Source organism: Calonectris borealis, chromosome W (genome assembly GCF_964195595.1).
Source record: "Calonectris borealis chromosome W, bCalBor7.hap1.2, whole genome shotgun sequence".
NCBI classification, from domain to species: domain Eukaryota; kingdom Metazoa; phylum Chordata; class Aves; order Procellariiformes; family Procellariidae; genus Calonectris; species Calonectris borealis.
The window spans coordinates 46,567,718-46,593,465 of NC_134351.1; the positions used below are offsets into that span (position 1 = coordinate 46,567,718).

Sequence of the window (25,748 nt, forward strand, 5' to 3'; positions counted from 1 at the left end):
TACTGGTAGATGAAAAGCTGGACATGAGCCGACAATGTGCGCTGGCAGGCCAGAAGGCCAACCGTATCCTGGGCTGCATCAAAAGAAGCATGGCCAGCAGGTCGAGGGAGGTGATTCTGACCCTCTACTACGCTCTGGTGAGACCCCACCTGGAGTACTGCGTCCAGCTCTGGAGCCCTCAGCACAAGAAAGACATGGACCTGTTGGAGCGGGTCCAGAGGAGGGCCACAAAAATGATCAGGGGGATGGAACGCCTCTCCTATGAAGAAAGGCTGAGAGAGTTGGGGTTATTCAGCCTGGGGAAGAGAAGGCTTCAGAGAGACCTTATTGCGGCCTTTCAATACTTAAAGGAGGCTTCTAAGAAAGATGGGGACAGACTTTTTAGCAGGGCCTGTTGTGACAGGACAAGGGGGAATGGTTTTAAACTAAAAGAAGGTAGATTTAGACTAGATATAAGGAAGAAATTTTTTACGATGAGGGTGGTGTGACACTGGAACAGGTTGCCCAGAGAAGTTGTGGATGCCCCATCCCTGGAAACATTCAAGGTCAGGTTGGACGGGGCTCTGAGCAACCTGATCTAGTTGAAGATGTCCCTGCTCCTTGCAGGGGGATTGGACTAGATGACCTTTAAAGGTCCCTTCCAATCCAAACTGTTCTGTGATTCTATGATTCTAATCATAAAAATCTCCACAACACTGTTTTGCTCTTTTAGGAAACTAGCATGCCTTACTGTCAATGTTATTAATTCTTGCAACTTGTACAGAAGGTACACTTTAAGTGCATTTTGCTCTGTTCAAAGAGAACAAAACCAGCATCTACACAAAATCAAGATATTCTTCATTTTTAACAGATATAATATCGAGCCTTTCTGTACTCAACATGTTGTTACTAGTACAAAACAGAAGTAAAAGGACTTTGAGTGAAGAACTCCAGAGGGTTCTGAGAATATAATCTCCAAGCACTAGAATCAAACACTAGCTGCACAGTCACTCTGCAATCACCCGTTATTTAATTTCATGCTACTACTCTAGGAAGAGGAAATCTGGAATACAGATACATTAACTACATCTACACTGTTTTGCAGAAATAATTCTGAAGGTCAAGCTGAGGTCAAGTTTCCTGACTTAGATGTTGCCTGACTCATGGAGTACTGCAAGGGTATGCCTACATTAGTGTTTTAGTTTGGATCAGTTTGAAGCCCGTCTCACAACTGCCCCCACTAACTGTACTTTGGTTCAGATTGAGTGATTTTGGAGTGTAAACTAAACTCCTTTCAGATCAAAATAAGTGAGCAATTACACTCAGACCATTAATAGGCATTCACTCCATGGGACCAGGCTGGAACTAGACTAAAAGTAAACCCCCCTGAAACACATAATATGCATACTGGGTCCTCAATGTAACTCATCTACATATCTGTTCATCTACAGCCAGCTGCATAACGGAACATATTGGGTTTACATGGCAAGGTTTTGGTAGCAGAGGGAGGCTGCAGGGATAGCTTCTGTGAGAACAGACCAGGGGCTGCTCTTGTGCTGTACAAGGTTGATTCCAGCCAGCTCCACTGGTCAAAGCTGAGCCAACCGGAGAAGCTGGTGGCACCTCTGTGAAAACCTATTTAACAAAGGGTAAAATGCTGCACAGGCAGTGTTTGAGTGAGACAAGCAAGGAAAACAAAAAGTGAGAAACAATCCTGAGAACACCAAAGTCAGTGAAGAAGGAGGGGGAGGAGGTGCTCCAGGCACTGGAGCAGAGATTGCCCCTGCAGCCTGTGGAGAGGACCACACCAGAGCAGATATTCATACTGAAGCCCATGGAGGACCCCATGCCAGACCAGGTGGATATTCCCTGAGGGAAACTGCAGCCCATGGAAAGGAACCACACTAGAGGAGGCTCTCCTAAAAGGAACTGCAGACCATGGAGGGCACACACTGGAGCAGGTTTATCCTGAAGGACTGCAGCCCATGGGGAAGACCCATGCTGGAGCAAGGGAAAAGTGTGAGGAGGAAGGAGCAGCAGAGCACTGTTATGAACTGACTGCAACCCCCCAATTCCCCATCCCTCCTGCACCATGGGGTGGGGAGGGGGGGAAATAGAGGAGCTGGGAATGAAGCTGAGCCTGGGAAAAAGGCTGGGGTGGGGGGAAAGGTGTTTTAGTTTTTGTCTTTGTTTTTCTCACTGTGGTGGGTTGACCTTGGCTGGACACCATATGCCCACCAAGCCGCTCTATTACTCCCCCTCCTCAGCTGGACAGGGGAGAGAAAATATAATGAAAGGCTTGTGGGTCAAGATAAGGACAGGGAGAGATCACTCACCACTTACCGTCACAGGCAAAACATACTCGACTTGGGGAAATTAATTTAATTTATTACCAATCAAAATCAGAGTAGGATAATGGGAAATAAAACCAAATCTAAAAACACCTTCCCCCCACCCCCCTTCTTTCCGGGCTTAACTTCACTCCCAAATTCTCTACCTCCTCCCCCCAAGTGGTGCAGGGGGATGGGGAATGGGGGTTGCGGTCAGTCCATTACATGTTGTCTCTGCCGCTCCTTCCTCCTCAGGGGGAGGACTCCTCACACTCTTCCCCTGCTCCAGCGTGGGGTCCCACCCACAGGATAGAGTCCTTCACGAACTTCTCCAACTTGGGTGCTTCCCCTGGGCTGCAGTTCTTCATGAACTGCTCCAGCGTGGGTCCCTTCCACAGGGTGCAGTCCTTCAGGAACAGACTGCTCCAGCGTGGGTCCCCCACAGGGTCACAAGTCCTGCCAGGAGCCTGCTCCAGCACAGGCTCTCCATGGGGTCACAGCCTCCTTTGGGCACATCCACCTGCTCTGGCATGGGGTCCTCCATGGGCTGCAGGTGGATATCTGCTCCACCGTGGACCTCCATGGGGACAATCTGCTTCACCATGGCCTTCACCATGGGCTGCAGGGGAATCTCCGCTCTGGTGCCTGGAGCGCTTCCTCCCCCTCCTTCTTCACTGACCTTGGTGTCTGCAGAGTTGTTTCTCTCACATAGTCTCACTCCTCTCCCAGCTGCTGTTGCAGAGCAGTTTTTAACCCTTCTTAAATATGTTATCACAGAGGCGCTACCACCTTCGCTGATTGGCTCAGCTTTGGCCAGCAGCGGGTCCATCTTGGAGCCAGCTGGAACCGACTATCGGACATGGGGAAAGCTTCTGGCATCTTCTCATAGAAGCCACCCCTGTAGCCCCCCCACTACCAAAACCTTGCCACGTAAACCCAATACACTCAACCAGCCTACTCTATTCTTAATTGGCAATGAATTAATTTTCCCATGTCAAGTCTGTTTTGCCCATGACAGTAATTGGTAATTGATCTCCCTGTCATTATCTCGACCCATGAGCTTTTTCATCCTATTTTATTCCCCTGTCTTGTTGAGGAGGGGGAGTGAGAGAGCAGCTGGGTGGGCATCTGGCAACTAGCCAAGGTCAACCCACCACACTGCACGCTACCTGTTGAAACAGACACAGCCTTTAGGATCAAGTCTAGTATGATAAAAATCACTACTCAGAAAATCTCAGTTGTGCTTGTGCTTTTAAGTACATTCAAGGGCATTCTCATTAGTCATAGGGCCCAACCATCTCTATATGTAACACATACCCTGTCAGCAAAGTCAGATAAACAAATAACCTGAAGGGCTCCTACATTATCTGACGTAAGGTCAGATAGCATTTGCAGACAGCAGTCTTAGCTTAAAAGCATAAAAGGGCGACATTGATATGTAGAGTGGTCTTTGGAGTATTTCAAGCTTCTGAAAGACCTGTCAACTCAGATAAATTTAGAAATAGCTAGCAGACCCCTTTCTCCTGAGAACGGCACTGTGATGCAGAAAAAAAACCAAACAAACACAAAAACAACCCAAACATCCAACCTTTCCTCCCACTTCCTTCTTAGAAGTCATCTTCTCACCTCTCTGCATGACAGTTCTGCTATTTCAAAGATCATGTTCAGGATACTTTACTACATTATGAGTCCTCTTGCTTCAAGAGCCAATATTAACAGCTAAGCAAAAATACTATCACCTTTTCCTATGTTAACCAAATTACATGACTGAATGATGTCCAGGTAGCTAAGGACTGCTCTCTCTGAATATGAGGTAACAGCAAGTGCTAAACATCAGCATACCAGATCACATTTCTCAATTTTCTCTACTACAATTCATTAGTTGAGGTTTTAACTTTTATTTTTTAAATTTTCCACTTTTTTCAACCATGTACGCTTTTTTTATTTTTAGTCAACACATAAAACTCTCCATTATTTCTTTTCCATAGAAACACTGTTTAGATAACAATGCCGTTATTAGGCTATGCGTTCTGGTTTAGAGCTTTACCTTTGTCTGACAAGTACAAGTGGTTGTTTTAACCAGAAGGACTTTGTAGTGGTTTAACCCGAAACCAGGACAGACTTAAATATGTAAAAGTTCTTGCAGGAAAATTACATATGCATAAATTGGGTAATGCAGACATCTGTTTGGTCGAATGGCAAAAATAAGAAAGTGAATGCTAAACTTTATTCAGTTTAAATTCTGTATTTTGACAGTATAATATTACCCTTATGTTTAACAGATAACAAATAAAGGAAAATATATAAGGAAGCAAGTGAAAACTTGTCAGAGAAGTTTAGGTATGGGGGTACCTAAGAGTTAGAAGATTTCTCATCTCTCAAGCAATAAATTGAAATAGTGGGGATTATATAGAAAAGAAGCATTGGCTAACAAGTCATATTTGCTTGAATTGCTGCAAGGAGGGAACCTATCACAGAGGAACTTAATGATCCACAAACAAACAAGATGTGACTGGCTGACAGACTGATGAGACTGTTGACAGAAGGAAAATCATTTGGGTGACTGATTTTCATTATCCAAATCTCATGATTACTCTAGTAAAGGAATTCTCTTTCTTAGGCTGTAATCTGCTTTTTCTTAAAGCCAAAGAGGTCATACCTAGATTTTCCCAATTACTGAAGAGGGTGGAACAGGTTATACATTACAGTTAAAAGTACAGCAATTTCATACTCTAGTTACTTTAGAACACTTTGATGAATATTACTTCTGACATTTCACTATATCTATTTTATCCCTTTGTTCTAAAATTTCTGTTGTTAACACTTAAATTTGAGACAGGGCCACAGACATTTTCCCTCTATAGTACGGAAATATCCCTAAGCTCCGAGTCTGCAATTACTGTGGAGATTTTACTATATTGTTTTTGGTCCATCAAGAAAGTATAATCCACTGTGCTATATCTGACTTGATTTCTTAGCAGAAATTATATCAGATACCTCAGATCACCTGGAAATCAGATTTCCAGTGACAGTTTTGAAACAACGCTAATATTCTAATGTGTAACAGAATGCACACAGAAATACCTAGCATACTAAATTCAAGATTCAAATATAAACATTTCAGTTACACCACAGTTTGCTTAGTACCTGTAGCCTATTCAATAATAGCAATTCCAGATCAAGTATATCTAATTTAACATAAATATTTCTCTTATGTTTTGAATGCTTTATTTTCATATTACAACATCTTAACATCATTCTTCAAAAAACATTATTTCTGTATGCCTTGCTGAAACATTCTACTGTGTGTGTTGTCAACTAAAAATCTTTTCTCCAAAGATAAAAGGGAAAAGGCAAGACAAAGCTAAAAACACTCTTCCTTTGGAAACAAATTGGAAAGTCCTGTTATTTGACACAGTAAGTATCCCCAGCAAACTGTTCAAGTTTCTGGTACCTTAAAGTAAAATGGGTCTCCATTAAATGCATGCATCTACCATCTACTTGAGGAATCTTATATATAAATATACACTGTATATGTGTGCATATATATATAGCTTATGAATTTTGCCATGTATCAGGGATCTCTGAAAATGTTAGGCTTCAAATTCTGATTTACATGCACATGGATTATTATATGCTGTATTTTATCATGACATAATGAACTAAGTTTTGTGCCAGATACAAAAATATCTCCTGTCATCTTTCTGTGCATTATAATGAGGACCATTAAACACTGATGATCAGAGAAACAGACAGCTGATCAGAATAAAGCAGGGTTTTTTTAAACACTGAACAGGCTAAGCAGGAGATTGGCCATAAAATGGGGAAGATAAGTTAAAAGAAAATCTGATCACCTGCCTACCTAATCAAGGAGATATTGGATAAAAGGAGTCAAAAGTTTTAAAAGAGAGACTCTTCTCTGCAGTCATGTTAAAGTAAACTTTAAAGTTTGGGCAAGAAGAATAAAGGGTACCAACAGTATCTGAAACCTTATGTACCTACAAGGGTAAAAATCTAAAAAAGGATGCGATTCAGCCACTGGAAAACCTGGTATAAAGGATCAACATTCACTGTTCTCTTAAGGCAAATAGATCATTAACTCCTACTTTCATACAATGCTAACAAAGATCTCATGTCCAAAAAGTATGTCAGAGTATCTAAATGCTGCAAGTCAGTTTGTTCCTGAAACATTCTGAACATCAATTTTTGTTTTTATAAACAAACTTATGCTAAAATATTCAAAGCTAGAAGTATTACATTTTTTAAGATTTTCTCTTTTTAATGAAACAACCAAGCTACTCTAACTGTTCTGTTAAGTAACTAAATTGCTAGTCAATATGTTATTCCTGTTATGATTTGTATGTTCATCCCCTTAAACAGTCATAAAAAGATATTATAGGAAGTTATATTTGCACAGAAAATAAAAGTTAATTACAATTTATGATAAAAATCACACTCAGTTCTAATAAGAAATAACGTTTCTCATTCTGACAAATCCAGCGTGACAATCAAGATGAAAGGCACCATGACATCATCTTTAGCACACTTTTTACCTTTAGTACTGCTAATTTAATTACTAATTAATCAACCACAGGAAGCGTATACAACACTGCAATAAATCTAGGAGATTATATTCTACTGGTTTAAAATAATTTCTTTTCCAACCACATTCTCTTATCTTTGCTTAACATTGCACAAACATATTCACAATCTTCAAAACATCTTAGCATTTGTTTTTGTATTTAGTCAAAATCCATTCCAATCCAAGATAACAAAGCATCACAAGGTTTATTCCTCTACCATCTAATTAGCAGAAAAAAAAAAAACCACAAACGTTATCCACACCAAAAATAAACCATTCTTGGACATCAAAATTAAAAAAAAAAAAAAAAAAACCACCAAAAAAAAACCACAACAAAACAAAACAAGAAAACCCCACACCCCACAGAAAATTATTAAAATTAAAACCTTTATGAGGGCAATGATCTGCTAAAAAAGAACTCTAAAAACCAAATAACTATAATAATACAAACAAGCAGCTCATGATTTCCCTAAAACAAAAGTTTAAACATTGCTTTCATTTCAGTGTGTATTTAGGTAAAGTTTTTGCCGTTTTTGCATCTTTTTTTGTTGATCTTCTCCATCTATTCATCCTGTACAAGACAATAACAAATTGCATCTGAAAGAGTAAAAAGCTAAATACATAAGTTACATCACTGGTTCCCAAAGTGTTTGGACCAGAAGGAGGCAACTCACATATTTTGACATAATTTATGGACTAACATGAACCTTTAATATTAAAAATTGAAAACACTACTGAAAACATTAATACAATGACCAGTCAAATAAACACTGAAGTAGGAGTTTTTAGAATGTGCATTTAAGACTACAGGTGACCAAACTTCTTGTCTTTATAAAATTTAAATATGGTGGGTTTTTTTTAAATCTCAAGTATTTGGACTAAATGACCTTTAAAGGTCCCTTCCAATCCAAACTATTCTATGATTCTATTCTAAAGAAGAAATGAACTAGACAATTAGCCAGTTCATGTTGAATTTACCTTATCAAATGAAGAAATTGCAAAATGCAAATCAGCTTCAAAATTGCACAAAATAAGATTTACTTTAAAATAGCTGCCACAAAAAAAACTCCACACCTGTATGTTATATTGTCCTGGTTTCGGCTGGGATAGGGTTAAATTTCTTCCTAGTGCTGTGTTTTGGATTTAGTATGAGGAGAATGTTGATAACACACTGATGTTTTCAGTTGTTGCTAAGTGCCCTCCTAGTCCAAGGACAGCTCCCATGCTTACTGACTGAGCTAGGTACACAAGATGGGAGGGAACATAATCAGGACAGCCAGCCCAGCTGGCTAATGGGGTATTCCATACCATGTGACATCATGCTCAGTATATGAAGGGTAGGCGTGATCCAGGAAGTACTGATCGCTACTTGGTTATCGGTCAGCGCGGGTGGTGAGCAATTGCATTGTGCATCACTCATTTTGTATATTTTATCATTATCATTTTCCCTTTTTTTCTGTTCTATTAAAATGTCTTTATCTCTACCCAGGAGTTTTTCTCACTCTTACCCTTCCGATTCTCTCCCCGTCCCGCTGGGGGTGGGGGGAGTGAGCGAGCGGCTGCATGGTATTTGGCTGCCTGCCAGGTTAAACCACGACATATATTAAAATCTATCTTCCTTTCCTCTTTGAGTTTGAAGTTAAAATGCTATTTTGTGATAATGTATTTGGTTTACATGGTAAGGGTTTGGTAGCAGGGGGGCTGCAGGGGTGGCCTCTGTGAGAGGACACCAGGGGCTGCCCCTGTGCTGGACAAAGTCAGTTCCAGACAGCTCTGCAACAGACCCACCACTGCCCAAAACTGGACCAATCAGCAATGCTGGTGGCACCCCTGTGAAAACATATTTAAGAAAGGGTAAAAAACTGGTGCAGTAGTGTGCGGGGGCTGGGGGGGGTGGGGGGAGGGGAGAGAAGGGGGAAGAAAAAAAAAACACACCCTCTGAGAAACAATCCTGCAGAGACCAAGGTCAGCAAAAAAGGAGGGGGAGGAGGCACTCCAGGTGCCAGAGCAGAGATTCCCCTGCAGCTAGTGGAGGACCCCAGCAGGAGCAGGTGGATATGACCCGAAGGAAGCTGCAGCCTGTGGGAAGGGCCCATGCTGGAGCAGGGGAAAAGCGTGAGAAGGAAGGAGCAGCAGAGATAAACTGCTAAGAACTGACCGCAGCCCCCAATTCCCCATGTGCTGCAGGGGAGGATAAAGGAATTGGGAATAAAGGAATGAAGTTGAGTCTGGGAAAAAAGGGGCGGGGCAAAGCTGTTTTAGTTTTTGGCTTTGTTTCTCACCAGCCTACTCTATTTTTAAATGGCAATAAATTAATTTTCCCCAAGTCGAGTCTATTTTGCTTGTGACAGTATCTCAACCCATGAGCTTTTTTTTCATCTTATTTCCCCCCCCCATCCTGCTGAGGAGGGGGAGTGAGAGCACAGCTGGGTGGGGGTCTGGCAGCCAGCCAAGGCCAACCCACCACAGATAAGTATCTGAAAAGATTATGTTTTTTTTTTTCATCTGTGACAACTACCACAACATACACTAGAGCTCTTCTAGACCACTAAGCATTATATAATTTTAACATTAATATTATATTATAGTCATGCTTTTTAACTGAATTAACATGACTAGCAAAGCTGAATCACTGCAGATACCATATTCTTTCATCTCAACTACTGACTTTTATTCAACGACTGTTGTATTAGTCATAAATTTATGGGGTTTTTTTCTTCTTCAAAAAGTGTATTCATCAGTGATGCTGAAAAACCTGACAACCTTTTCCTGGTAAAGTTTGACTTTACTAAATTTCCAGAAGGAATTTATATAGCTGCATAAAATATTTTTGTTGTTATCTAACACAATGGGATACCAAAAGTACTTAATCTCAACTAGTTTTATTTAACACTGAATCATGATTCATATTTAAAATAATGAAAAAAATTGAAAAAGTTGGTTTGCAGCCAGCAGAAAAGGAAAAATAAAAAAAAGTATTCTCTCCAGGAGTGTTCTCCAAAACATTAGTTTAAAATTGTCCAAACAGCAATAGTGACAAGGCACTTTTAACATGTCTGGACTAAAAAAAATTAGTGAGGCTTAGGATACAGTGTAAGAAATATAATCATAGAAATAAACTGGTCAATACTTTTCAAGAGTTATTCAAGCATACTTCAGCATAAACCTTATATTTTGCTCTTTTATCTTTGCTCTTATAGCAGAGAAAAAGGAATGAACAGAGTTAAATGCATAAACCTCTTCTGTAGGGGGCAGAAAATGCAGCTTGTACTTGCATGATTTTATTCCCTATAGGACATACATTAGAATGCTTCTCAAATAATTTAAGAAATCAAAATCAGTTCAAATTACATTCTTCCTATTTTATTATCGATACATGTGGACACAATATAGAGGCAATTAAATGAGTTGGAAAATATTATACAGAATATAAATTTACATGTATTATATAAAGGTGAAAGGGAAAGCTTTTTTATCACAGAACACTGTACAATAAAGATTGTTTTCTTACAAGACAACACATTACTCATTTTACTGTAAAATCTAAGCAGAGACAGAGTGAATGTGGAAATCAAGCATGACATAAGTTATTATTTTGCTTCTTCTTGAATACCTGAAGTTAAATTACATGTACTTATTCCCACCAAGATCTTACATGTGGAAAGAGCTAATTCATATTAATATATTACATAAAGAAATATACACTCTGACAAAAAAAAATACTTGTCAATTACACAAACTAAGTAGAAGAGTGTTCATTTACTATATATATATATATAAAAATTGAGGTCCTTTTCTGACAGGAGTTCTACATTTATAGACAGAAAGTAGATATAACTAGCACTAGACCAATTTTTTGTCTCTTAGAATTTTACAGGTTTCGAACAAAAATAAAATTGTTATCTCCATCTTTTTTCTAAATTTGTCCATAGTCTGTGTTTTATGTAGTTACTCTCATTACCTACACATCTAGAGACTTTAACAATTCTCCGATATTTATGGGCCAGCATCATTGTTGCACTGACTATAAAACAGCATATCCGTTTATTTAAAGAGAACATTTTTTCCATACTATTAGCTTACTATAAGATGAAATAGTAACAGCTGCATTTCCCAAGTTTGTCATAATATTCTGAGGGATTTCTTTTGTTTGAACAGTCAATCCCTAAGAAAACACAAATTAAAAAACAAAGCGGACATTCTTTTATTAGTCATTTTGGCACCCCTGATATCACATCCATCTTCATTTACCCCAACATTTTTTCTGGTCTGCAAATGGACAGTTTTCACTTTTAAATATGAAATTTAGCTTTAAACATGAAGCATTCAGACATTATTCTCATATAGGTCAGTAGTAGTTTATTATAAATGCATCTACAAGATGAGTTCATGTTAAGCTTTTAATTCTAGTATGATTATCTTACATTTCTGAGATGGAGAAATTATTAAAATGAGGCACACTTGCACAACATTTTTAACACTACTGCTTACAAAATCCCTTTCTTTAAATAATATACATGGGAAGGGCATTTTAAAGATGATATTGAGTATTTTTAATTAGTTGTGGAAGGAAATAAGGCAGAAAAGGAGATACAAGTAAACATATCAACAGTCCAAAGAATCACTATGAGATGTTTCTACCCTAGCACACAGAACAAAATAAATAGTATAAGAATGACAGTGTTGCTATAAATACGTCAGAGAACCACAGCTCATCTCCCCCACTACCAACTCCCTTTCTCCCATTAATATTTGGAATTGTATTGGGTGGAAGAGGCTGCTAGGGCTCTATTTCACCTCAAAGATAATTATGTGCTATCCCAAAGGATTGGTTTTTCAAAGTATTTGGACTTTTACTTATTTATACGGTAGCTAAAGAACCAGAGAAGTGGAGGTTGAAAGTCCTTCTGATTACTTTTCTTGTAATTATTCCTAAACATGGTGCTAGAACTACACAAACTATGAAGCAAGCAGTCTCTTTCAGTGGAACAAAGCCACCACATACCTTCTCCTAAAGCTTATAAAAGTAAAATTATCTCTTGACCAAAGAGAATCCTGCAGTGATCTCAAATTTTTTCACCCACAGACTCCAATTCCCAATATCATTACTGAACCATTTTTTCAAATTCAAGATAAGGCAAAACGAGGTTTGAATGCTTTTCAAATACATCTGAAACAAAGAAGGGAAAGAAACAGTGTCTCACTTCAGGTCCAGGAGCAAACACTCATGAGGAATAGAGCTGGTTGGGATTCTTTGAAAGAATAGGGATTAAAAAAAAAAAAAAAAAACAAAATCAAATTAATCTAAACAATCCTCTCCCCCCTCCACCCCAAATGAAGAGAAACATACTGAGTTTGGTGGAGGTTTTTTAGGATACATTCCTCAGGTCCGGGAAAGCATTTCAGAAAAAGAAAATATGAAATATCTACTCAAAATATACTAATAAAGACAGTTCTGTGGAGTGTGATAGAATCACTTTCTGTTTGGTGATCTGCCAGATTTGAAGTAAGGACATAAAGCTGTCCCACATCCCAAATTAATGCCCTAGAGACCACCTTATAGAGCTGGTCTGTTTAGAAGTCACTGGAAATTTAATTATACACACAAAAGTCAAAAGAAAAAGAGATAACTATAAGGGGACAAAGAAGGGAAAAAAAAAAAGACTTTTTCTCTGTCCCTTTTTCAAACTATGAGGAAGATCATCACCTCTCCTACTCTTCACTCCCTTATTTTAGACTGCAGTGACAAGGAGAAAGGGAGAGTTATTGATAAATTTGTTATAATATTATCTTAAGAAAAACAGTATAAGTGACATATCTAGCTGTAATGGTTTAATCTGGCAGGCAGCCAAATACCACGCAGCCGCTCACTCACTCCCCCCACCCCCACAGTGGGACGGGGAGAGAATCGGAAGGGTAAGAGTGAGAAAAACTCGTGGGTTGAGATAAAGACAGTTTAATAGAACAGAAAAGGGAAAATGATAATAATAAATAATGATAGAATATACAAAATGAGTGATGCACAATGCAATTGCTCACCACCCGCGCTGACCGATAACCAAGTAGCGATCGGTACTTCCTGGATCACGCCTACCCTTCATATACTGAGCATGACATCACATGGTATGGAATACCCCATTGGCCAGCTGGGCTGGCTGTCCTGATTATGTTCCCTCCCACCTTGTGTACCTAGCTCAGTCAGTAGGCACGGGAGCTGTCCTTGGACTAGGAGGGCACTTAGCAACAACTGAAAACATCAGTGTGTTATCAACATTCTCCTCATACTAAATCCAAAACACAGCACTAGGAAGAAATTTAACCCTATCCCAGCCGAAACCAGGACACTAGCTCAAATTTTCTGATACATAGTTAAGCAAGCAAGCAATTATTTTCAGAGTTGTTAATGCCAAATGTAGTTTCAAGTAGCTGGTGTAAAGGACTAATTTCACTTCAATTCAGAAAGCAGAGTAATTTTCATCTTGCAGTGCAATGCAAAGATTAAATATAGCTAAAAAATGTAGTTCTTTCAAGCGTTGTCATAACTAATGACAGTAATTCAGAACACAAGAAAAATTTTCTTCTTATAATGAATATATAGCTCAATCTAGATGCTAGAGGAAAAGAAAGTTTAATTTAAAGTATATTTAAATTGCTACATTCATCAAATCAGCACATTTCATATAATTATAAAGTAACAATAAATCTACCACATGAACGTGGTAAAGCAAGGAGATGGGCATACAAATGTTGTTTAATGTTTAGAGTATTCCTACACTATACAGTAGTATATGCAGAGATACCAAAAATTTCGAAGCCATGCTAGCTTAGGTACCAAAAGCAGCCCAGTTTTCCCAGCTGTAGCACCAAGAAACAGGATTTGTCAGCTCAGGAAAAGCACTACATTAATGCAGCTATATTGCTTGTGAAATTCTGCCTTCTTCAGTGCCATGTATCACACAAATACAGCTGTACCTATAGATGGATTTTGATCAGTAGGAAGATAAATTCCTTCTGAGCTTAGTGTTTCTTCTTGGATAGGTGGCTCTGAAGGCCTACACCTAGCCAATAAACACTAGACAGACACATTTGGGTGAAATTAGTAAGTATAAATTTAGGCCTTGGGAGAGACTGGAGATTTGTGGTATTATTTTAAAATGAGCTTTTCTTTTTGGGATGTTAAGTAAATATTGTAATAAAACTAAAATTTTTTAAGCTTACTTTAAAACACTGAAAAATCTCCAGTCTCTCCACTGTTTTCAAAAGCTGAACAATGCCTGCTTTGTCATAAACTACGTCAACAGACTGGACTTCCTGCTGGGAAGTACAGCAGTGGTAAAATGGTAGGGCTTATCATGACAGACCAGAAAAGAAGATATGAAAATGGAAAGGTGTGTCTAAAAACTGTTTTGAAATGTTGTTTTAGTTTTCAAGTTTCAAAAAACAGCTTTCATAATCAAGTAGATTTGATTAGTAGTTTTCCCTTACACAGCCTGGAAAGGGATTTCTGGAGGAATCTAAAAGCACATAAATTTTCTTGAGCAACTACCAGTCCATTAAAACACTCATACATAATCAAAATCAAAAGGCAATAACAGAAATGGTGATACACATAGACATATAGGTTGCAATACCTTCATATTAGATGCCTCAGTTTCCAGCTTTGTTAGGTGATTTGAGTTGTCCTCTAGCTCTTGTCGAAGGTTGGAGTTCTCCATCTTTAATGCCTCAACTTGCTTTAACAACTGGTCATATGAAGCTGCAGCCATCCTGGGCTACCCTCAGTCCTGGAAAAATAAGAGAAGATACTACATTTAAACATTTTAGGAAAAAACATATCTGAACATAAAGGCCATTCTTAATATCGAGATATCCTATATTATAAATACAAAGAGGAAGAGTAGGAAAGACATAGTATATAAATCATAAAATAAAATATTATAGTCATTGTGTTAATAAGTCATATATGCATTTTAAGCAATCTTTATTTTGGGTAATATTGTCACACAGTCCTAAAACATTACCACAATTATTCAGCCATTACAAAGAAACAAGAAACACGCACACTAACTTAAATGATAAAATTCAAATTGTTTCCCATTTTCCAAATCCAAAACCCAAAGTTATTCATGTAAATAAACAACATAAGATAATTAAAGCCTGAGTACCCACATTTGAAGCTATCAATTTCTTATTTGAAAATAAGTCATTCAGCAGAGTAACAGGAAGCATAGCACTTCTTACATGTACAAGTTACCCTGCCAATTTCACAGCAAGAATTTCCTAAGCTATTATGGCACCTGTAACTCAAAAGAAAAAAATATAAAAAGCTTACAGGACAACATTCCTTTTTCATTGCTACTATAGTACTTTGGAAATATCAAACATCTAAAAGCTCATATTTAGTTTTTATTTTATTATGGAACATAGCTTGCAAACTGTATTTGCAGTATCTTGAAAATTATGCTAACCGAAGAGCAATTTGTGTACCCCCTCACTAAGCCTTTGACCTTTGTAATTACAAGGTCAAGTAACTGCTTGTGTAATCAGCTTTGTTCTTCCAGACAATTCTTAATTGAATTATCAAGCTAATTAAAAAATAGGTAAAATTATCCAAAAAAGTTGGGACTTAGTTCTCCAATATAAATTTTGAAAATTGTTTAATCTTTCAAAATTTAAACTCAATGAAAATATAAACAAAAATATCTATTATTAAAGATAAGAACACTAACAAAAGCTTCACTGCATTTGATATGGCAAGTTTATTTCATTTTCAAGAAACAAAACTTCATGTCCTGAACATGTCTCATCATTAAAGAAGGGCCAAGAAAGAAATCTGCCATTTGTGGAATTGTGACTTCAATGACAGTACAAATCGGGGGGGCACACATGACACCACACCTTAATAATTTTCTTTTTCCTAATGTGGTCATGCTAGACAGGAGACCTTACTTTTAGAGAAATGAAGACAATCCAAAATATTTATTCTATTCTATGGATTCTCTACTTTTTATAATCAGGCAGGTCCACCTAAAAGGCAGATAGCTGTCAGAGTTGTAACAAAAAAAAAAATCCAGAAAGGCAAATTGTTTGTGGTCCATTTCATGCATGTATTCATTTGATAAGTACTAGTTTGCCATTCTAATTAATAAAACCAACAGCTATAGTTCACATTTCTTTTCAGAACATACACTACATGGCCAATCCTGCCCAAGCAAAGGTGGATAACTTTAAAATGTTTTCACTTCTAAGTGCTATAAAGTGACATTGTATTGTAATACTAATAGAATCTGTTGGTTTATATGAGGCTCTATGACTACACTGCATAAATAGTAAACTTAATTTTTCATTTGTTGCACCTGACATGTTAGAAATTAACTCAAGTATATCACACATTCATTTACATATAATTGACAGAAGCCGCTGTGTGCCATATTTTACATGCATGTCAATTCTAGCTAGAGAATCTTTTCTTATATTATGTTAATCCATGGTTAGTATGTGTACTGGTTTGGACTGAGATAATTTTCTTCATGGTAGCTAGTATGGTGCTGTTTTGGATTTGTGACTAAAACAGTGTTGATAACACACCAGTGTTTTAGTTACTGCTGAACAGTGCTTACATAGCGTCAAGGCCTTTTTTTTTTAACCCCACTCTGCCTCCCCAGCAAATAGTCTGGGGGTGCACAAGAAGTTGGGAGGGGACACAGCCAGGACAGCTGATCCCAACTGACCAAAGGGATATTCCATACCATATGACATCATGCTCAGCAATAAAAGCTGGGGGAAAGGAGAAGCAAGGGTGGGGGACATTCGGATGAAGAAGCCCTGCTTTCCTGGAGATGGCTGAACACCTGCCTGCCGATGGGAAGTAGTGAACGAATCCTTATTTTGCTTTGCTTGCGCATGCAGCTTTTGCTTTACCTATTAAAACCCACGAGTTTTCACACTGTTGCAACTTCAGATTCTCTCCCCCATCCCACTGTGTGGGGCTTAGCTGCCTACCAGGGTTAAACCACAACAGTATGAAAGGTGAGATAAAATGAAGAACCTGATATTTTTATCCTTCTGTCAACTGAGAAATTCTCACTCATGCATTTCAAAGTTAAAATAATTAGCCACATTAACAAGATGTATAAACACAAAAAAAAAGAAAATGTAGAAAAATGAATGAGGGGAGGAGCTACAGTAGAAGAATAGCAATTGGATAGCTCTGTTGTTTTATATGAAAAATAAGCTTAAACATACTTTATTAAATGAGTAAGGAACCAGTTACTGAAGGGGAGGGGCAAGTAATGCATCTTAAATGAAGTGGCTGTCAACTCTCTACAAAACCAACTTTAAGGCTATATTTCACAAAGAAAAAAGTTTTACTTACTACATACCCAATAATAAAGATTTTTTTTTCCTTTAAAGAAATGAGCTCCAAATAAAATCCACCAAAATTCTCTTAGCTGAAACACTATTAAATGCTTTCAAATAACAAAAATAAGAGTCTTATTCAGCAAATTGTTAATTTCAATTGACTTGATAAGACTCAGAGCAGAATTAAAGATTGTCTTTAGACAATCTGTTGCTACAACTCACTTAGGATATGAAAATTGGAAGCAAATCCAAAGAACAAATTTTTTTTAAATGTATTTTTACCTTCTCCTCCTCCTGATATGTTTCCAAGCACCCTCTTCCTTTTGTGTAATGTTTGTTGGTTTTTTTTTTTTAATAACATGGAAGTGGGACATCAGTGCTGAGACACAGTATTTTACCTTTGACTAGGAGTCACTTATTGATTTATTCAGATGTCAAGTATTACTCCACAGGTTTTCAGATTAAAAAAAAGCTATTTGAATTAGTTGATTACCACAAGTTGGGTAATCCAAAACATCTCCAATTTTTATTTAATAACAGATGTCCAAATGGACAATAAGCTACACTTTGCTCTAGGTCCTCTTCAGCCAGACAAGGTTCACAGCCACATATTTCCCCATTCGCAGCAGAGACCATATAGCGAGTCCAAAGTAAAGCAAGGAATGGTTTACACTTGGCCCTTTAGTCTGAAGCTGTAACACTGCACACATACACAGAAACATATTCAAGATCCATGGGGCCAGAATCAGTTTAATCAAGAATAAATACGACTCTTCACTCCAGGTATGAAGTCACTAACTGGGGAGTCGAGGGGAAAGGAAAGAGGAAGAATTGTTTGTTCTAATACCAATTTCATACTTTATCCAACCCAAAGGAAAATACATGGCACACAGAACACAACCCACCTTCACCAAGTTCACTATTATGACTAGAGTCAAGCTCCCTTTTGCACTCTAAATCTGAGTTTCTTTTTGCAGAGTGGTCCAGATTCAAATGGAAGAATGGAGATACCCCTATTGCTAGATTTACTCCAAGAAATAACTCTGGGGATGTAGGAACTTCAGGCTTTAACTCCATCAATATAATAAACACCTAGAGTCTAGGTCTCCTAGTTCCCTAACCCATTTTCTCATTCTTAGGAGATGGAGGAGAAGAAATCTCTTACCAAAGTAAAATGAAATTATTACAAGAAATTTCACTATGCTGTACTGAATCAGCAGTTCGCATAAATACACGTATCAAAGCAGAATTTCAAGTTGGATATAACTCTTTCAGACACTAAAACCAAAATTAATCAGCAGCCTAAATTTATGCAAATGTACTGTTAAGATTTAGACATGTATTTTTCTACATTAAGAAAATTTTATTAGTTATAACTGCGCAGGAAACAGGAATTTAGATGTGCTCCTTTTAGTCTGAAATCCCCATAGAGATAGGCAAAAACACCAATATTCTCTGAAAACTTACAATTTTATATTGATCGGTGTTCTTTTTTATTTGAAATCAATAAACAATATACTCAACATGCCCTGAAGAGGTTCTGCTTAAGAACCCCAAGCTCAACAATTTATGATATATTAATTAAATCTTCTTATGGAAATATTTCAGCCTCCATTACTAGTTTTTTTTCAGTCATAAATGCTACTACTACCAGAACTTCCTGTAAAACTAATTAGTCTTTTCAGAACAGAGATTAAAGAATAATTTAAAATGTAAAACCCTAACATGTCTTTTCCTCAAGAATATAAACAGAGTACTAGCACTGTCTATACATATAGACAATATTTTCACTACAACCTATTTGTTTCAACTTTAAAAATCTTCAACTGAACAATTATTCAGTCACACATGGTAACTGAGGCTGATTTTAGTTTTGTTAGTGAATAAGTTGTATAGCTACTTCAGAGAACAAAAATCAGTGGAAAAAAACAAAATTATTTCTCCAGTAAGGCCCAATCCAAACAATACTAAAGTCAACTGGGGCTCCATTACACTGATTTTGGATTATGAACTTCGTTGAAAGAGCAATAAATCAGATGTCTGACTCTCTAATAAGGAAACAGAATTTAGCATTCTACTACCACCACTACTGGTAAGCAGATGTGTTAATGACTAAAGATTTTTTCACAATGTAGTTACTATTCTTAAGATAACAAATTATGATCATTGTGCCTACAGTTCATTAATATCTAGATTATAATTTAGTACTGTTAGAAAGGACTATCAACTCCAATTTCTTTCTACAGCCACAAATTTTACCCAACTATCCTGTGCCAAGCCAAATATCTCATCTTTATTACTCTTTACTATTCTGTTAGTTTTTGTAATTCACTCCCAGGTGACTAATGGGGAATTGTTTCTTCAAGGGCATATCACACTGAATTCAGGAAAAAAAAAAACACAAAACTTAGTGGTAGATCATAATGTCATTAAAGCATATTTTTGAGATTTTCAAATTAGTTTCTTATTAATCCTTTTAACACATTACAAAACATTTTTTGAAGTACTAAGTCTAAGGGTTCTGACTTGCAAGAGATTACTGCTAACGCTGGGATAGCTGGAACAGTGCCTGCCCTACACATCTCTGCAAGGTTCCCACACAGGGAAGAGAGAAGGGCTCAGCTGCTCACATAGCAGCTATTGAACCACTGCAGATACTGCCTAACTATTAATGTAATCTGAAATAAGCGCGTGTGTTTAACTTAATATGCTGGGCCATTAACCGCAATGGTTCAACAGCTATTATACATGTATTTCCAAAAGACAAGCAGGGCTGACAGACAGGCAAAAACCCTGCGCAGCTGTTCTAAGGTAAGCCAGCTCCACCCATTAATTTCAGCTATAAATGTACAATTTTTATATAGTTACTTTTATCAATACACTTAAAACATCAAGAAAATCAAGTAAGGTTTATTTCGCCATAATTTTTTTTAATATACCAAACCATGCTGATTTGCATTAATTCAATTGCTCTGTTGCCCAAATCTTTCATCAGCTTCTCCACTCTTTTGTCTGAAGCTTGACTTCAGGTTAAATGGTTTATATATAGATATCCTTTTGCTTGTCCTTTTTCAAATCTGGCAAAATATCAGCAGTCTTCCAAGTCTTTTTTGGCATTTAAGAATTTATCAAAGTATCAGTGGGACAGAGACTGTCTTAGAATAGAATCATAGAATCATTTAGGTTGGAAAAGACCCTTAAGATCATCAAGTCCAACCATTAACCTAGCACTGCCAAGTCCACCACTAAACCATGTCCCTAAGCACCACATCTACACGTCTTATCCAGTTCAGTTTGGGGCAAGTTTTCCAGGCCTGCTAATTTAAAAATACTTATCCTTCACAGGTTTTAATACTCTCCTTGTATACTCACTGAAAAATACTCCATCCTCCTCAGGTCGTAAAAGCCCATTATCCTGATTCTTTCCAGATAGAGCACAAAAATATTCGTGCCTTTTCCAGTATCACACTGAAAAATCACAATATTTCCACCTGGTGGCATACCTAAGCCTTACTAAAATGGCTTTTGTTGTGAACCTATTTAATCTTCCTATCCCTATATGCATTGAAGAACAAACCCAAAAATGCCTACTCAGTAGAAGGGAGGTTATTTTGGTTTTTTTCTCGTCTGGGCTATGTGGGCACATAGACATAATGAGGACACTAAAAGGGCTCTAAGGCTTTGGGTATAGTTAAACAGAATTAAGAAAACAGTATGGATTAAGAGTGTCCATGAATGGAACAGCAGTGTTACAAATCTCGTACCTTCAGTTCCTATTCTCATTCGTTTTGCATTAAGTGTGCCCAGGTCATCAGTCAGAGAGATGCGGGAAGGAGTAGAAAACAGCCATCACTGAAAACTGTTCTTTGGTTGTTCACGAGCTTGTTGTTTTAGTAACAAGGACTTCGTTGCAAACTCAGTAAGTTAGAGTTGTCTTTGTCAAACCTTTTTTGTGCATCGTTGCAATTAACAGAACTAAAGAGGAGGAAAAAAAATGTTTTATCAGTTTCTTGGAGTCTCCTTAAAAATACAGAAGTCTGGTTCCAGGAAACTACTTTCAGTGCATATATTTGTGTATTTTCAAAGAACTGTAATTTTGATAAAATATTCAGAAATTAAGTGCATTAGAAATAACAAAAAAGTGAACTAAAAAATAAAAATAAAGTATAAAAATATTAAGGTGCGCTTTCAACAGAACAAACAACAGAGGAAGGAAAGAGATTTAAGTTGGAATTAATCTATATTGTATTATTCATATATGCACAGCAATTTAATAAAGATACTTCTATACAAACTAAGAAGTTGTACATTTCCTACTACACCTTTAAAAGGGATCTTTCAACACATGACTATCCAAACCAGTCTAAACTGAGTTTTGCTGATCCATTGAAGAAAACTATCAAATGAAAAATGCTCCCTACAGTTCACAAAGTCCTACACCTAAGTCAACAGAAAAGATTTTAAGTTTTGACTCAAATAGTAAATACGATCAAATAATTTGGCAGCATGTGTCTTCCAAAAATCTTGTTTTTGCAAAACCAAGGTGTATTTTGATGGCAATAACCTAACTACTAAAATAAAAGCTGCATATCTGACAAAGAGAAAGGACCCACCCATTAACATTTCCCAGAGCATTCAGGTTAAATCACAGATCTAAGCATATCTTTGCAATGTTAAATAAATTTTTAAGAAGTCAGAGAATTTTAGGGTTCGTTAAACATACAACATTCCTCTTATAAGAATCCTCAGTATTTCTGCTGCTACATAGCTCGCAGTTGGCCACCTATCGGTGCATTTCTGAGTGCAGCAGTACAGCCCAGCTTCCCGTCCCTTTACAGCTCTCTCTTCTCTTTTCCAGCGAAGAAAAAAAGCTGCTGCAGTGAAGCGCAGAGGCGGCACCGCCGCGTCCTGTAACTAACAACGCCAGGCTGGTGCCAAACGCAAGGGAGCTCCTTACCGTTTCACAACGGGACGTGCATCATCCCCAGAGGAACACGTTCATGTTCCAACCCCACAGGCAAGGGCTGCGCATCCTGAAATACCTGCCTCCCCTCCCCCTTCTCCCCATCACTGCAGGGCAGCACAGCCGCGCCAGGGCACAGCGGTAAAGGCTTTGTGACCCTCGCCAGCAGCTGCCGCTGTGGCAGCGCGAGGGGGCAGGACGACCTCAGCCCTGCTCGCCACATATCCCTTCCATTCTTCGTTATCTGATGCTCCTTTCCTTAGATACGGTTCCCCTCCCCCCCCACCCCTTTTTATGTCAACAAGCCTTTTTTCTTTTTTTTTTTTCTCGCCTATTTTAACCACAACAGCGTTTTTTCTCTTTCCGGCGCCGCTGCCTCCGTCACAGGCACGGCTAAGCACCGCAGGGAGCCGTCCTCGGTTCCCCCTGCAGCAAGGCCACCAGGATCCAGCGGCCCTAAGCCGCCGCCGCCGCCGCCGCCCGCTCGCTCACTCGCTCGCTCGCTCACTCACCCCATCTCCGCAACCGCTTGTGCTCCAACCCCGCTACCGGCGGCCCCACCCGCGCCCAGCGGCTGTGCTAGTGTCGCGACCAATACGGCCGCCCCAGTCACGTGCCGCCCGGCGCCGCCGCACAGCCAATGGGGCGGCGCGCCCCGGAGATTGTCGTCCGTCCCGTCCTTCCCCACCCCCGCCGGAAAACAGTTGCGTACTCCAGGCCATCGCCCTAGGCGGGAGGGCTCCGGCGAGAGCCGCTTCCTGAAAACGTACGTTTCGCCGCATTTAGCACTTGCTGAAACGACGGCGAGCTGCTGCCCTCGGCACCGGAAGCAGCTCTACCAAACACAGCATGCGTCGCCGACATTAAATGCTTCAGAGGGGCTAACGAGCAGCCGTGCGGACTGGACAGCACTGTCACGGGGGGGGGGCGCTTCCCCTGATTGGCTACTGCATTCCTCTTTAACGCGGATTCATCCACAGCGTTAAGGGGCGGGAGTAAAAAAAGTAAACCCACACCACTTGGCCGCCAACAGTGAAAAGCAGGACTCAAGGGTATTCCTCTGCCTGAAAGTTAATGCAAACGACGCTAGACAAGTTAAAGCTCTAGTTGCATCGGAATAACTCTGTGCAAAGACACTTTCATTCCAGAATAACAAGGCTGTGTTAATCTCAACCAATATTACAATGCTATGGAAAGGACACACCACTAAGTACTTAAGCCATCTAAAATCTGTTGCCAGTCTGAATACACCTACTATGCACACATTACAGAATATAGAATATGATTTCTGTTGATGCACATGTGACCAGTACCCCCTGCTCCTGACCCCTGGTAGCATGGTTAGCATAACCAACGCCATTTTCTAAGACAAACAGCCATAATACGTAAACGTGCTGATCACATATCACCCCCTTCTCTCTTCTCCTTTTCAACACTGTGGTTGTCACCAGGATGTGATGACCCCTGTTATAGAACAGATAAACCCCCTGTCAGCATTAGGACAAGACTATTTGCCCACCAAGCACTGTTGCCAGGATGTGGTGCCACCCGATATGGAACAGGGAAGCATAACAGCACATGAGATATTGACTATAAAATCAAGCAGCTGCAAGTCGGACTTAGACCAGAACTGCTGCTGGATGGCAAAACCCATGATCCCCCGGTGGTCAGGGATGCCTCCACCATTGTCTTCTTCCTCCAAGGATTGAGTAACTCATGTTCTTTTAGCTAAAGTCTGAATCTAGATTATGATTACTGTATCACATGCCGATTATTAAGAATTTGACCCAATCTGGTGACTCCCACAGCATTCTCCTAGAGAAGCTGGCGGCTCACGGCTTAGACAGGTACACTCTTCACTGGGTAAAAAACTGGCTGGACGGCCAGGCCCAGAGAGTTGTGGTGAATGGAGTGAAATCCAGTTGGTGGCCGGTCACGAGCGGTGTTCCCCAGGGCTCAGTTTTGGGGCTGGTTTTGTTCAATATCTTTATCAACGATCTGGATGAGGGGATCGAGTGCTCCCTTGGTAAGTTTGCAGATGACACCAAGTTGGGCAGGAGTGTTGATCTGCTTGAGGGTAGGAAGGCTCTGCAGAGGGACCTGGACAGGCTGGATCGATGGGCTGAGGCCAACTGTATGAGATTCAACAAGGCCAAGTGCCGCGTCCTGCACTTCGGCCACAACAACCCCAGGCAACGCTACAGGCTTGGGCAAGAGTGGCTGGAAAGCTGCCCAGAGGAAAAGGACGTGGGGGTGCTGGTCGACAGCCGGCTGAACATGAGCCGGCAGTGTGCCCAGGTGACCAAGAAGGCCAATGGCATCCTGGCCTGTATCAGAAATAGTGTGGCCAGCAGGAGCAGGGAGGCGATCGTGCCCCTGTACTCGGCACTGGTGAGGCCGCACCTCGAATCCTGTGTTCCGTTTTGGGCCCCTCACTACAAGAAGGACATTGAGGTGCTGGAGGGTGTCCAGAGGAGGGCAACGAAGCTGGTGAAGGGCCTGGAGCACAAGTCCTATGAGGAGCGGCTGAGGGAACTGGGACTGTTTAGCCTGGAGAAGAGGAGGCTGAGGGGAGACCTTATCACACTCTACAACTACCTGAAAGGAGGTTGTAGTGAGGTGGGTGTTGGTCTCTTCTCCCAAGTAACTAGAGATAGGACATGGCCTCAAGTTGCGCCAAGGGAGGTTTAGATTGGACATTAGGAAAAATTTCTTTACTGAAAGAGTGGTCAGGCCTTGGAACAGGCTGCCCAGGGAAGTGGTTGAGTCACCATCCCTGGAGGTATTTAAAAGACATGTAGATGTGGCACTTAGGGACATGGTTTAGTGGGCATGGTGGTGTTGGGTTGATGGTTGGACTTGATGATCTTAGAGGTCTTTTCCAACCTTAATGATTCTATGATTCTATGACTTAAAAGTCTAGGTAACTAAAAACTCTAGATAGTAAGAAAGCTACACTGATTACTAGAAATTCTGTTTAACTGAAAGCTATGCTAATTGCTAGAAATTCTGTGTAACAATAAGCTAATAATCCCTAGAAGAACCTGCCTGTCCCTGTAGCGTTAAGCGACAACATATGCTCATATTCCAACTTTGGGGTAGGTTTTGAACCACTGAGAGGGCAGGCAAGATGTTATCATAAATGCAAAAGCATCTTCATGTCCTGGTTCCGGCTGGGACAGAGTTAACTTTCTTCCCAGTAGCTTGGGGCTGTGCTGTGTTTTGGGTTCGGTGTGAAAGGAGCGTTGATGGCCCATTGATGCTTTGGCTGTTGCTGGGTGGTGCTTGCAACGGGGGTGGGGGAGCACAGCCGGGGTGGTGGACCCAGCTGGCCAATGGGGTATTCTATACCATGTGACATCATGCTCAGTATAAAAAACAGGTGTGTGGGGGGGCTCGCCCCCTGTTCGTGACACGCGGTCGGCGAGCAGTTGCGTTGTGCATTGCCCGCTTTGTGTATTCTGTTATTGTTGTTGTTCTCATTGTTATTATTACTGTTCAACTTAGTTTTATTTCCATTATTAAACTGTTT

General features: G+C 39.6%; 1 protein-coding gene across 1 annotated transcript in view; it reads right to left on the bottom strand.

Annotated features, from left to right (window-relative positions):
* The window catches only part of LOC142074732 (adenomatous polyposis coli protein-like), a 185,265-nt gene extending 162,547 nt beyond the window's left edge, over positions 1-22,718 (bottom strand). Inside the window, exons 1-3 of the mRNA XM_075135569.1 lie at positions 22,211-22,718; positions 21,018-21,228; positions 14,523-14,675 (exon numbers count right to left, since the gene is read on the bottom strand). Of these exons, the coding sequence (XP_074991670.1) occupies positions 14,523-14,657 (135 nt within the window). The 5' untranslated portion in view covers positions 14,658-14,675; positions 21,018-21,228; positions 22,211-22,718. The remainder of the gene's footprint in view (positions 1-14,522; positions 14,676-21,017; positions 21,229-22,210) is intronic.
* Positions 22,719-25,748: the final 3,030 nt, after the last annotated feature.